The 14,327-nt window shown below is 38.2% G+C and overlaps 2 protein-coding genes across 5 annotated transcripts in view; one reads left to right on the top strand and one right to left on the bottom strand.

Annotated features, from left to right (window-relative positions):
- Window positions 1–10,750, top strand: part of dnmt3ba (DNA (cytosine-5-)-methyltransferase 3 beta, duplicate a) — a 28,383-nt gene extending 17,633 nt beyond the window's left edge. For all 4 annotated transcript variants that reach the window (XM_039604207.1, XM_031735885.2, XM_039604205.1 and 1 more), the window contains 12 exons: window positions 80–124; window positions 209–288; window positions 401–513; window positions 2,768–2,951; window positions 3,968–4,052; window positions 4,704–4,849; window positions 4,959–5,049; window positions 5,146–5,294; window positions 5,393–5,478; window positions 5,706–5,775; window positions 5,945–6,063; window positions 7,184–10,750. In XM_039604207.1, coding sequence (XP_039460141.1) covers window positions 80–124; window positions 209–288; window positions 401–513; window positions 2,768–2,951; window positions 3,968–4,052; window positions 4,704–4,849; window positions 4,959–5,049; window positions 5,146–5,294; window positions 5,393–5,478; window positions 5,706–5,775; window positions 5,945–6,063; window positions 7,184–7,325 — 1,310 coding nt within the window. In that variant the 3' untranslated portion in view covers window positions 7,326–10,750. The remainder of the gene's footprint in view (window positions 1–79; window positions 125–208; window positions 289–400; window positions 514–2,767; window positions 2,952–3,967; window positions 4,053–4,703; window positions 4,850–4,958; window positions 5,050–5,145; window positions 5,295–5,392; window positions 5,479–5,705; window positions 5,776–5,944; window positions 6,064–7,183) is intronic.
- LOC116317180 (uncharacterized protein C6orf226 homolog) lies at window positions 10,633–14,036 on the bottom strand. Its single transcript, XM_031735868.2, has 2 exons — window positions 13,803–14,036; window positions 10,633–12,345 (listed from the first exon to the last, which is right to left on the bottom strand). Exons 1-2 carry the CDS (start codon window positions 13,928–13,930, stop codon window positions 12,036–12,038), a joined length of 438 nt encoding a protein of 145 aa, XP_031591728.1. The 5' UTR covers window positions 13,931–14,036; the 3' UTR covers window positions 10,633–12,035.
- Window positions 14,037–14,327: the final 291 nt, after the last annotated feature.

The raw sequence follows: 14,327 nt of genomic DNA, 5'->3' as shown, positions 1-14,327 counted from the left end.
TGTGAGGAAACTACTAAATGAAGCAACTGATTTTATGTTGCCATCATTATTTTTATTGCGTGTGAATATTTCATTACAGAATCAATAATAGAAGGCGTCAAAGAAAAGGGAAAAACAATTGAAGGTAAGTTCTTTAGCTAATGTGGAAGACACTTGATTTAAAACTACTAATATAAACACAACTTTCTTCTCTTTTTTTCCCCTTTAGATTTTTGTTTGTCTTGTGGATCTACTGATATTGACGTCCAGCACCCATTATTTAAAGGTGGTCTTTGTCTAAAATGCAAGGTAATGTAATAGCACAAAGATTCTGTTTCTCCCACAGCCTGCTGTGTCGATATTTAGCCATTAACTGAAGGATGTCCTCTGTTAAAATCTGAAAACAACCTTCTGTTTACAGGAGAACTTCACAGAAACCTTGTACCGCTACGATGACGACGGCTACCAGTCATACTGCACCATATGCTGTGCAGGCTTAGAGGTCATTCTGTGTGGCAATCCCAGCTGCTGCAGGTAAAAACTCCACAGGTTTTCTTATTCACACGCAAACATATTGATATTTATGGTTTCTCAATGTGACTTTCGCTTAGGTAAAAACATTTCAATAAGCAAAAAAAAGTTCAGCAATTAATATCAGAATGTTACAGAAATATCTGAGAGAACCTCTTGATGATGGACTCATGAACTTGCTCATGACAAACTCTGACTTTTATAGGCCTGTTCCATGAGACAAATTTGAGATGACTGCACCAGGCTACAGTTTCCATAATCCTTTGAAGGATGCAAGTAGTTTAAAGTCTTCCTCCTGGCATCATTAAACCACTAAAACTTCACATTTGCTCATCAGAATTGTGTTGTTCTTGTTGTTTGATCCTGCTACAGAGACACTGCCAATGTGTTTTGTGGTCTCAGAATTTTTCCTGCAGGGAGGGAAGACAAAAAAGAATTTCACAGAGCCCAAAGCACACTGGATAACCCCTTGTTGCTTCTTCTTAATCAGAAAACTATAATCAGAAGAGAGGCATTTAGACATTGGGAAGCTTTTATAATATTTGCAGTGAAGTCATTAAATTGACGTCTAACATTGGCTTCACTAATGTTTCCTGTGGTCCACTCTGTGTACATCTGTTTACCTACTACAAACACTACACACATTGTACTGTCCTGTCATCATAAAACGAGAGCTGAGCCAAAAGGCGAAGCTTTTGATGTGAAGCCATGACTATTAAAACCTTCATCTATGGTCACATGATCTAAATGACTGAAAGAGTATATTGTGGCAATGCTCAGCATCAGGGTGAGCAGCTCAGTTATTTGCTGGGTGCTTGGAGGAGAACTGCTGCTCTTGCTGGTCAAATGGATCCAGCTGAGGTGATCTGGGCATCTGGTTAGAGTGGGTGGGATACACACACCAGATACATTGCAGAAGAATAAACACACTTCAAAAAAGTATAGAATGCCATTTTAAGAACATTTATTGTGCAAAACTTTTTTTTTTAATTACACTTTGGGCATTACAGTTCAGCTAAAATGTTTGTGACCAGGTACCTCATAACGTGGATCGAGTGTCTTAATCATAAAGCCGCTTTTCTCCACTGTAAGAAACAGCGACACAAGTACACGGTAATGGCATTTGTGATATCCACCGCTGATTCGTTTTCTCATGTGGAGTAACTTTGGAAAAGGCTTGGAAAATATCAGTCTGCTGGTGTGTAGGGTTAGGTGTAGGGCCACTTTTTTTCTTTCCACTTGACTGACTGGGCATTTGTGGAAGGCGCAGTTTTTGACTTTCCTCAGATTCCAAAACGTGCTTTGTTTTAAGGTGATAAAACAAATTACTTGTATATCCTCTCTTCGCTGTTACTGTCACCCGGCATAATTTGCAGATGATATTTTTCTGCTCAACATCCGACTGCTTAAACCCAAACCAGGTGCATATGACCGACGTCGCACCGGTCTTCTTTATGAGCACCTCCTCCTCCCCACCCATAAGCTCCATGCTTGCAGCCGCTGCCATGCTTTCGACCAAAACAGCCGCAGCATGATGACATCATCAAAATGCGCTATCGCAGTAAGATTGTATAGTCAAAATCTCTACCATTGGCTTAACAGGCTTATCTTCTGTGGTTTTAAGAGGGAGAATGATGTCATTTGTAAATCATTTTTATCATATTGTCTGTGGCATAAAGAATGCCAAATCGCTGAATCCAGGAGTATTATCATGTCAGTTTGTTTTGTTTTTTTTGTGATGCACGATAACGTCAGGATGAATTACAAAAGTAATGAGAAACTAGTTTTCATGGAAACTGAGGATATTGGACATGTGTCTTTAGTGGCACTTGTCTGCTGAACTCAGCCTATGCAGACTTTAAAACTGGGGTGCTTTAAACAAACAACTTACAACAGCTGGTCCGTTGTGTCCACTGCCTTTTAATATGGTGGATGTATATACTATTGAGTAACTCCTGTGAGTCCACCAAATGAGAGAAGATGTACATCAAAGTGTCATTCACTAACCTCTCCCTTTATCTCACAAAGTACCTTTATCTCATGTCCTACCCCCTCACCTCTCTTAAGGTCTTTGTATCAGTTCACAAACCCCTGAGTTTCATATTTATGTTTTGTCAGCCTCTAAAAACTTCTTCAGTCTCTCTTCTGTCTTTATCAGTTGGATGAGTGCCGAAAAGTTTCTCACACTGAAAACGCTACATCCAAATAACCAGAATCAACTTTCTGAGATTGATGTTCTTTTTTTATTGTCTCCCAGATGCTACTGTAAGGACTGTGTGAACATCCTGGTGGGCCCAGAAACCTTTGATAAGCTGAAAGATGTCGATCCGTGGAGCTGCTACATATGCAAGCCATCACAGTGTGAAGGAAACCTCAAACTCAGGGCAGACTGGAGTGTGAAGATCCAAGACTTCTTTGCCAACAACAGCGCAATGGAGTTTGTACGTGCCGCTCTTATCTTTAATTGGAAATGCAGTTTTTGTTTTCATAAGCAAACTGTCTGATCTTATCCCAACATACAGGGATCTTTTTCTTCATTTTAGAGTCAGGTGATGTTAAATTAGTCAATGTACCATTTTTTTAAATATGTATTTTTATATTAACTGTAATTATAGCATGGTAACATGTGCTATAACTACAGTTAATTTAACATTTAACAGCACTGAGATTTTGTTCCAGATTAGAGGATGACTCATTTTAATGAAAATGACCTTGTGGTGTATGTGTGCGTTCATGATATGATGATATTTGGGGGGAGTGGGGGTTGTTTTTTTATTATTATCATTATTATTATTATTTTTAATTTTAACATCATGTCGCATTCAACGAAATGCAAATTGTTAAAGTGTATTTAGGTTAAACTCAGGTTAAAACCTTTTAATCCTGACTTGTGTGACTGATTATGAACCAGGCATTGCAGGCTGACGAGTGACTGCAGGTTTGGTTTTTTAAGCTGGTAGTTAAAGGTCAGATGTGTCGACGCCTTTGAGGATTTTGCTGGAAGTTAAAATTAATGTTACACGTGACCCAGAAGTCCTAATCATCTTCACCTTGGGAGTTTCTTACTTCTGAGTACTTGGATATTACTGTATGCATGAAGTGGGGCTGGAAGAGGGGCAATTATTTGATGTTAGACAGTTGCCTTTGGCTGTGTGTAAGCATAGTTTATCAAATATTATCAAATATTTAATGAAATTATTTATTAAAAGCTTCTTAGTTTTATTAATAATGGACCTGCTTTCACCTTTAATTACTGAAAGCAGTCTGTTCTTTGAGGGTTTTTAATGATCAGCTCCAGACCCTCAGTGTCGGATACTATTCAGATTTAGTTTTTCTCTGAGGGTGAGAAATTAGTTTTTCTTAAGCTCTGCCAGTCAAAGAAGTTTTAAGTTAAATCTGTGTGTTTATGCCATTTATTTTTTTCTAAATGTTAATCAATTCCATTTTTTAACCACAGGAGCCTCACAGAGTTTACCCTTCAATTCCTGCTGATCAGCGCAGGCCAATCAAGGTGCTCTCGCTTTTTGATGGCATTGCAACAGGTGAGTTTATGACATTGTGTGGAAAACTCAGCCAATACCCATTACACTCTGTCTGTGCATACTAATGAAGAGCCTTGGAAGGTTCAGTTGGCATCTGTATTAATGTAATAGGAGACGGTTTATTTAACATGAATTAAATATGGTGGCTGAACAGGTTGTCCACCAATCAGGTCAGTCGTTTGACCTGAATGGGCCAATAATGGTGCTGTCTGGGAGGTGAAAGACTCCTTAGTAGTCAGTTCGTCAAAGTCAACGCAAAGGTGAAAATACTAACGGTAGTCATCCACCATTCTGTTGGTCGTTAATATTTGTTAGTTTCAGAGTCATTGTTTTCAGGTTCTGGGGTGAGGCATTGATCTTTTGGATAACCTAGATTACCGTACATAAATGTGACTGACACCTGTATCCAGGGTGATCTTAGATAATGCAACTGAACAAAATGAGCAGCTCCTCAGCTATCCTCCTGTTTTTGGCTTAAAAACCAGCTGAAAATCTGTCAGGAAGCAGAGGAAAGTGTTAAGTCCTCCAATTAGACATTCCCACAAGTATATGAATCATCTGAATACTGTAAGACTAGAAGAGTGTTGAACTGGCAAAATGTGTGCATTTCTAATTGTTCCCTTGATTTCATTTACTTTAACATCATTTCAGGATATCTGGTGCTCAAAGACCTGGGCCTTAAGATCGAGCGCTACATTGCCTCAGAGATTTGTGATGATTCAATTGCTGTAGGGATGGTCAAGCACGAGGGAAAGATTGAATACGTCAATGACGTTCGCACCATTACAAGGAAACATGTGAGTACAAGCAAGACACACGTGAATGCTCAAAATGTATTTTAACTCCTTCCTGTTTTTTGAGTTCTGTGTATATGATGGTGAGTTTGTGTCTCTTCGTGTGTGGAAGCTGGCCGAATGGGGTCCTTTCGATCTTCTGATTGGAGGCAGTCCATGTAACGACCTGTCCATGGTGAACCCTCTTCGAAAAGGATTATTTGGTATGCAACTTCTAAACTTCTATAAGTAAATAAAGACTCACTAGAGGTTTATTTGTCATCTTTTTAAATAAAATTGTTTCCCTGTTGATCCTGCAGAGGGTACTGGAAGACTCTTTTTTGAGTTCTACCGCATACTGACCTTGTTGAGGCCGAAAGAGGACGACAACCGTCCGTTTTTCTGGTTGTTTGAAAACGTGGTTTTCATGAGTGCCAACGACAAATCGGATATCTGCAGATTCCTGGAGGTGATGTTTCTTTAAGTAAAAGTTGCTACCAGTCTGGTGGAGGGTCATACTGCATTAAGTTTTAATGCTTAATATATGCTTTCTGCCTTCTATTGCAGTGTAATCCAATTCTTATCGATGCAGTAAAAGTCAGTCCTGCTCATAGAGCACGCTACTTTTGGGGAAACCTGCCTGGCATGAACAGGTATGTACCAATACAGGCTAAAATATTTGTGTTGGCTCACTGCAGATCATAGCAAGGATTTTAATGTGCAACTAGAACCTCAACACAACCACAATAATCAAATAATTTGTATGTCTTTTTAATTTATTTATTTTTCTACGGTTTTGATTGTTTGCTTTTGAGTGGTACTAAAAAGTCCTGAAGCTAACTGGCCTCAAGTTTACACTCCTGTCTGGGATTTCTTATAGACCTGTCGCGACATCTCTAGACGACAAGGTGACTCTGCAGGATTGTTTGGAATCCGGACGCCAGGCAAAGGTCAACGTCTTTTTTTTTTTTTTTTTTTTTTTTTTTTTTATTGGTCATGTTTAGTTTGGGTATAGTTTTAGGTTAATAGTGTGTCAACAATTTAAAATATTAGTTTTTGTGTAATCGTGAGACTATTATTTTGTGTTCAACAATGTTAATTTGACATTTCTCCCTGCAGTTTGACAAAGTCCGTACTATCACAACAAAGTCTAACTCAATAAGGCAGGGGAAGATGGGACCGCTGCCCGTCGACATGAATGGCAAGGAAGACTACCTGTGGTGCACTGAAATGGAACAGTAAGCATAATAAATTATTTACCGATTTGTTCCCAGTGTGACATTATCTCTGTCAGTGTATTATGACTTAATTTCTGTGTGTTTAATGTGTGTCATCTGATAGTATCTGACTGAGTACATGCCTGAATGGTTTCTAAAAGCAAAACAATATAAACCACCACAAAACGTTGATGTGCTGCAGTAGTTTACACAGCTCTTCCCATTCAGCCTCACATGGGTGTAGCTGCTGCTACTAGTACACGCTAGTTACATATAATGTTTATTAAGTCGCATGTACACATCGCTTTACAGCTGACAGCTGGTCACTTGCAGAAGACCGTAGTTGCGAAATAAAGGCCATCAATGGGAAGTGAAATGAGCGCCGACTAAGTTTTCAGGGTTTGGGTTTTTTTCTTTGTAATGAAGTTTCTTTTTTTGTACTGATACTTTCTATGGTCTGGTCACCACATCACTGCGAATAACTTCTAGTTTGTACCTACCTTTAGACCAGATATGATATGCCAATTCTAATATACTCATATTAAAAACCTAAAGCATTAAACATGAAACTTGGGCTTAGTAGTTGGTCCTGAGACAGACAGGTGAGCAATGATGTAAACTTCAAAGAAGGCAGCATCTTTGATTCTGACCCTGAGCTTCAAAGTTGTCAAATTATGCTTTTTTAAAAGTCCGTGTTCCTTTAGTCCGATCAAAGATAAATTAATTCTGGAAGTTTGTTGATGTGACATCAGCAATTGTAAGACCAGGGAGAATTTGATTGGATGAAGGAAACCTGGAAACTACAGCCCTGTTTCACTCTGCACCTTTTTACTCTTAACAGGAAGTGTGCACAGGTCGGCCGACATTAACTGGAAATGGATTCAGCTGTGTTTGCATAGGCCAACCTGTCATCACCTGTGCAGTTGTTTGCATATGACAGGAATCAAACAAGGGTGTATTATTATTGTGCAGAATGCACAGTGAGTGTTTTCTTCTCTGTTAGTCTGTATTTGCTTTTACAGTCTCTAACAGGAGTGTGATAAAACCAAATCAGAAAAAAATTGCACCAATCTGAGGATTTTTAACATTATGGCTTTGTGTGTGTAAAATATAACATTTTCCATGTGGTCTCCTTTTTTAGGATTTTTGGTTTCCCCAAACACTACACTGACGTGAACAACATGGGCCGGATGCAAAGGCAGAAAGTCCTGGGTCGCTCCTGGAGTGTGCCTGTGATTCGTCACCTGTTTGCCCCGCTGAAGGATTATTTTGAATGTGAATAGCCACTGTGAAGCAAATCCTTGCATCAGAGCTGGAGCGGTAAACCTGATGCCTTATCCTGCCCCGCCTTGCTAGTTAGTTTAAACTCTCCGGTCTCTCTTTAGAGGACCGAATGTAGCTTTGACTTTTAGAAATATTTTGTTCATGAATTCATTTCTTTTTTGTTTTATCCTGTCAGTCATCAATGATCCTCCACCACCAGCAGGCACAGACACTTTTTGGTTCTTTTAAGAAATTAGGTTGCTCAGAACACAGGCCTGCATCATGAAGTGAGCTGAGGTGGTTTGCGAGCCATCTTTGGGCTTTTATGGATCAGTGGAGTCTCCTTGCTTACCTTAATCATGAATGGAAAGATCATAGCCGCTTATCAAATCCACATATTGATTTTAATTAGGTTTTTAATTAAATATGACTGCAGTGTTTTTGTATGACAGGCTACAGTCAGGGTTTGGGTTTTTTTTTTTTTTACTCTGTATGATGTGAAAAGATGCACAGGAAGTGTTCCTGTTATGGTTCAGTGTCAGCGATTTCAAACTGATAACATGCACGGTTAGCGGTAACTTCATGTCCGCAGTGAAGCATACAAGAGCCAGATATTTCCCTCTGGACCCACAGGAGAGCCAAAACACACTAAACGCATCTTTTGCCTCAGCTTTTCTTCCTCTGGCCTTACGTGGCCTAAAATCAGTCACTATAGGATTAATTTGTTCTTTTGTCTGTTTTGCTTATAAAATGAGACAAATATGTAGACCCTGAGCCCGGTCCAAGGTCCCAGAGAGCCGCTGAACTCCCTTCGTGATGCAGGCCTCCTCACTACCTCAGCAATGGTTTCAAATCTGCAGCTACAGGTGAACACAAACCATTATTGCTTTGTTTCTATGTGATCTGTATTTTATCATGTTTTTATTGTTTAATCCTTCCAGGCAGGGATTTTAAGTCCGACCTAATCCTTACTGTGATGAATTTTATTGCGTTTTACTTACATTTTTTAATCTTTAAACACTGTTTTACTCAGTCTGAACAATCCCACCATGGTGCTTCTAATAGTGGTGATTTTTACCCCACAAGTGGGCATTTGTGCTACAATTCTGTCTTTTTTAAGGAGTTTTACTTACACAAGATCAAAAATATTTTGAATCTGCTTACTGACGACAAGCTGAGTATTTTAATAAGCCACACAAGTCAGACTTTGTCAGACTTTGTCAGAACATGCAGTGTTTACTAAAGTGGGAAATAGTTATGGCTAAATGACTGTAACTATGGTTTAATTGCTGTAAAACAAAAAGGGCAGGTATATTTATAACATGAAAAAGGTAGAATATAACTATTAAACATTCAAACCTTCATTTTCAGGTTTCCCCCCTCTAAATGGTTATTTTTTATTTCCAGTGGTTTCTTTTCTGGCCAGTAAAAAAGTTAAACTATTTTTTAAAACACAGGAAATTAATAGGTTCTGAAACTAAATAAAGCCCTTAACATCATTTGAAGAAACAACCTTTGATTTTATGTTCAAAATCTGTATTTTGTTAAAGGGATATCCACTGGAGTTGAAGTGGGGCTGGGCTGTACTTTAATGTAATACCACATTGTACCACAGCATGGTAAACTGGGTCAGTGTAACCCTTATTTAACAATGTAGGCCATTCAAAGTTCACTAATATTTGCAGTCCTGGCCTGGTAATGTTTCTGGGTGTGTACAAAATACACATCCAGAAACATTTCAACACACCCACTGATAAATGCTGCCCCCTCATGGTGAAAGTTTAAATTCACAGAGGGGAAGTTCTAAAAGTACTTTGAGGCAACTGGCTGCCAAACATTGTTAACAAATTCAATAATTATTAATTTTTAATTAGAAAAATAAAATAAAAACTGTTAATTCATCTGCTGCGTTCATGTGTAAAACTGCTGAACTGTAAAATAAGACTGTCATTGTAGAAAAAAAAATGGGGTACAGTAGTGCAACTTTTCATGCAACTTTTAACTGTTTCATAGTTAGATTCAATATTATGTGGCAATTTTTTAAATTTCATAGTGTTTATGTATGTATTTTGTACTCAGCATCCATATTTTCTGATTTTCATCAAGCAGTAAACACGAAACTGCACCAGGACATAAGTTTTACAAGTTTTATCAAAACTGCAGCCTCAAACAAGGACCTGAAACGTCTGCTTAATCTGCTGGTCCATGTCTAATTACATGGCCTAACAGCTGCAGCTATTTGCTAGAGAAAATTACATGATAATCTTTTTTAATTCTATTGTTCAGGTTATGTATCAAGCAAAGAAAAAAGAAATCACCAGTGATTGTTTCAGTTTCTCAAATGTGCTTTTCTATCCCTGAGATCATAATAAATTCATAATAATTAACAATCAAATAATGACAGTTTAGAATTATTTTTATTTTCTTTTAGTTATTTTTTTTAAAGCGAGTTCTCAGTTTCAGGGTCTTAAAATTGCTCTTTTTTTTTTCCCTTTTAACCAAATATAAGCTGAATAGCTCTGGGGAAAATTACTGGTCTGTGGTGTTCATGCTTTGTAACATTTTTCTGTAGTTCAAAATCTACAGTTCATTGTTTTGAAAGTGTAATCAGCAGAATGATTAATTGTTACTTCCAGCACTAATTTTTGGGGATTATGATGATGTTGCTGACTGAGGACGAGGGGGGGACAACACACTCGTCATGTCGTGCTGCAGAAAATCGTACTGTAATCATGTTTTTCAGTTCTCCAAAGTGTTGATTAATCAGGTAAATGATGGAGAGACTAATAACAGAAATGCACTGTTTCAAAGCGACATCAGGTAACATCAGTGCTGATGCTTCACACAAACCACTGATGCAGACCTGAACATTTGGTGCTGTTTTTAAAATACTGTAAGGTTTAAGTTTTTAATGTTATGTTAGTTTTACTGAAGATTTAGTACCCTTCATCCTGAGTCACTGTGTTTGATCGCATAATTATTTCGTACTGTCAACATATTCACACAACAGAGGCTGAAAGTTAGATGTTGTTTTTTTACCTCATTTCTTTTGGGATTTCTGATGGTGCTACTGCAACGGTGCTAACTTTGCATGCTTGTTACACTCTTTTTTTTTTCTCCCCATATTATGCTGGCATTAGTTGAAAGTGAACTGTGTAGGTTTTTGTTTTGCAGTGTACTCGGATGTTCAAGTGTTTTTGTTTTAACCAAATGACGTAGAAAAATATTAGCATGATAGTTAATTATCTTTGTGAAGGGGGAAAAATGTTGGGGCATAATGAAAGTGTTCATAGGATTTTACTCAGGCATTACAAAAAAAAGGTGCTGTTAAAGGAAAAAGTTTGTCTTTTATTTTCATTTATGTCTGAACTAGTTTAGCCAAAAATGCCTTTCCTTGAGCCAAAATCTGTTTTACTGATAACAAAATAAAGACCAACAAAACTGGGATATCCTGCTCCAGTCTTTTTTTTTTTTTTTTCTTCCCACACAGTGAAATAAAGGAAAGCTGCAAAAGGGAATTCATAACATTTACACTGGGCTCTTTAATAATAACAGATGCTGTTAATGTGGGTCTGAAACCAATATGTCCTCAAGATGAACTTCCAAATCCACGTCTTGAAAACTTTGCCTCACACGTTTTTGTGTTGTTTCATGCCCAATTAAACAACACCACCACCACCCAATTAAAATATAACTTTAATACCAAGGCTGTAATTTTCAAAAGATAAATAATCCTATAAAGTGAATTTAAATATTTGGCACATTGAAATTATTCCATTCATATTTTTTCTCAGAATAATCCATGATAATCTGAAATGCTTGCAGTACACCAACAAACACAACTAATGCAAACTGAATTACAGCAATCTTTAAATCCATCTTCTCCACGTCACCGGTTAACCCAATGAGCAGGTTCTTGGACTATGAGAGAGAACCTGCACAGGCAGATCAGCTGGTTCATTCAAACCCAAAACCACCCAGCCAATCCACTTTTATTATTTTTGTTTAGCTAAATTTTAAAAGGTTTTTATAGAGAGAAGCAAGGAAGCAGCATCATTAGAAGCAAACTATCACATTAGCCTGTAATTGATCATTTAAAACCTTTAAAGATTACGGTGTGCAAATGGAAAATATTTACTTGATCTGTGCTACTTCTCACTTTTGATGATTTGCTGGTTTGGTAGTCTTAATCTTAAAAATAGGAGAAAACTAGAAAACTGTCAAGGTGTGATGCAAGAGTATTTTAACTACAGCTGCGGCAGTTACATGTGCACCCAGTCCTTTTAAAGTAATTAAAGATGCTTGTTGTACAATCATTCAACTCTGAGAAAAAGGACAGTTCAAATATATTATTAAAAACTACAAAGTAAACTTTTGATGACAGCTGTATATGAAATTTGGCTCCTCTCAGAGCCACAGGCTATCATTCTGACACCTCAGACCACAGATTTCTAGTTACTTCCATTAAATCAAAGTTTAGCTTCTCCAAAGAAAACACCAACAGACACAGATGTCATTTACTCCATCTGTTGTTCTCATGGTGACGGTGTAGGACATGTAGATCTGTTTTATATGACACGCTGTACGTATGTTTATGTTGGACTGCTGTGGGGACATGACTGTTGCTCTGCAGCAGTTGTAACAACAGCATGCCGTTTGCAATGCAGCCTTTCATACTTTTTATTATGAGCACTGAGTTTTATCTACACAGTGCTGTAAAGAGTCAAAGGTCACTCCGGGGACGATGATGTGGTTTCCCAGGGTTTCAGCATCCGCTCCATTCGAGAGGGAGTAGGATTCTGGTTGCTTGGCTGTATGTCCACTTTTGTCACTCCGGGAACCTCCTTTCCCTCCTGAACCAGTCGCATCACCTCTGCAAAGGAGAGCTGCTTTGTCTCTGTGGGTTCAGAAGTTTCTGCTTTGAGTTCAGAGTCTGAATGTGAAGACGCCGTCCGGTCCAGCTCCTCATCAGGGCAGCCTCTCACACAGGAAGAAGAGCTCCACTGTTTGTAGCCGGTTCGGTCAATGGGCTCGACAAACCTGTGAGGGGACAACAGGAAAAGAGGAGGTTTGTGTTTTATATTTTGTTTCTTTGGAAGGGTGGGATTTTAAAAAAAAAAAGGTTTGGGCATGAAGGTAAATATCACAAAATGCTTTAACGCATTCACCGCTGATTATTGATCTTAACAAGGTACAATGGAAAAGCAGTTTATTCACTTGATTACCGTCTTTAAACCTGTAAATGTATCATGTCTGATATGAGTTTTTGAGACATCTACGTCATTAGTGTGATTTTTGTAACCCTAATCTCTTTGTATTTAAAAAAAATTGTTTCAGATAAACAAACCAAGCAATAAACTGCACAAAATTGTAGTAAAAATAATACAAAATCAAACTCATTTGTGCAAATAGATTTTTTTTTAAATTTCTTCTAAATCCATCAAAGGGTTCAATAAACACTCAGGTTAAAATTCTAGCAAATATTTGATGACTCTGGCTTTAGAGGGTCAAGTAGAAACATGAGATCCTCAAAGACACTTCTCCACTAAATCAGTGGAGAGTTGCATTAACAAAACTAAACATGCTACTCAGGTAACACCAAATTAGTCTGCAGTTTCTCAAGCACAGATGCAAACACTTCTCAGTTCCAGCTTCTCCAGTGCGAGGACGCCCTGCTTTTCTTTAATTTCTAATAATTCTGACCTCGGAACTGCTGTGAATATTATTATTTATCTTAACCATGGAAATAATTCTGTGATCATCCACTTTAGTTGTCTCAGGTCTTTTGGTGATGCTGAGCTGGACAGTGCATTCCTTCATTCCTTTTTAAGGAATGGCCCAGATTAGTTGGTTTGACCACTTCTACAGTTTTAGCTCTCTGATAGGTTCATTTTGTCTTCCAGCCTAATGATGGCCTCTCTCACTTGGAAACTGACATCTCTTTGGGGCTCGTATTTAAAAATGCAGCTATAAAAATACAAATTGAACACGTTGAATCAATATCAGATATTTTGTCTGCTTCATTTGTCATGAAATAAGACAACAGGCCTCATCAGGGCAAGAGACTGCTTCTTAGTCAGTTGTCCAATTACAAATTGAGCCTCGGAAAATGGGGACTTATGTATAATTCATTAACAGTTAAAACTATTAAAAAAATAACCTTGAATTAAAGCTCAAACTCTGCAGTTCAGTCACATCTTGATTGATTGACTTGAAATCCAATGTGAGGCGTACAGAGATAAAAGTAAAGTGCTGTATGTGTGCAGCTGGTTTATTCTGCCATTGATGTAAAATCCTAACAGTAACCATGCAGAAGCTGGGACACGTGATGGAGCGCAAAACACTTTCCATTCTGTAATGTAGTAAACCAGAAAACAACATTTTTAAAGTGAATCTCAAACGCTTTTACTTTATCGTTTTTAATCAAGCTAATCAGTGCACACTGGGGTGTAGATAAACACATAAATGATTAACCGGGTGATCCAGGTGTTTCCTACCTGTTGTAGAAGAACAGTTTCAGGTCCAGCAGGTCGGTTTCGGTTCTGTTTACTGACTTCAGACCGTCCACAAACCGCTGATCCGCCTCAAAGTCAAACGAGTCGAACCGCGTAAAAACGAGCTCCATATTCACTCACCATAACCGATTCTTCATCCTCAGCTGATCTGAAGTAACACTAAACACCTGCAGCTGCAGACCTGTCCGCCTCCGGTAACAACAAGCGTCCGCAAAGAGGGAACACATCCCGGCCAAAACAACAGGGCTATGAGCTGCAGCGCCCCTGCAGGTGAGGCTCGCTACTGCAGCAGAAAGTCAAAATGAGGGCGAAGGAAAGCTGGGAGAGGCGTTCCCATCATTTACTCAGGTACAAATGGTAGCAGTTACACAGTGCACATACAGAAGTGCTGTGAGATTAAAGCATTTTAACTCAACATGCCAATTTTTACCACTTTATTTGCTGTTAGGATGTTAAATTAGGAATATGTGAACCAAATAGGAAGAAAAAAAAAACTTAATACATTTC

This window comes from Oreochromis aureus, linkage group 20 (assembly GCF_013358895.1).
Source record: "Oreochromis aureus strain Israel breed Guangdong linkage group 20, ZZ_aureus, whole genome shotgun sequence".
Classification (NCBI taxonomy): domain Eukaryota; kingdom Metazoa; phylum Chordata; class Actinopteri; order Cichliformes; family Cichlidae; genus Oreochromis; species Oreochromis aureus.
This window is presented reverse-complemented; position numbering and strand designations above follow the sequence as displayed.

Excerpts from the sequence above, each read along its gene's own strand:
- LOC116317180 (XM_031735868.2), bottom strand. The coding sequence starts at position 13,930 with ATGGAGCTCGTTTTTACGCGGTTCGACTCGTTTGACTTTGAGGCGGAT. Across the intron at positions 12,346-13,802 it reads AAACTGTTCTTCTACAACAG|GTTTGTCGAGCCCATTGACC; the intron begins GTAGGAAACACC and ends GTCCCCTCACAG.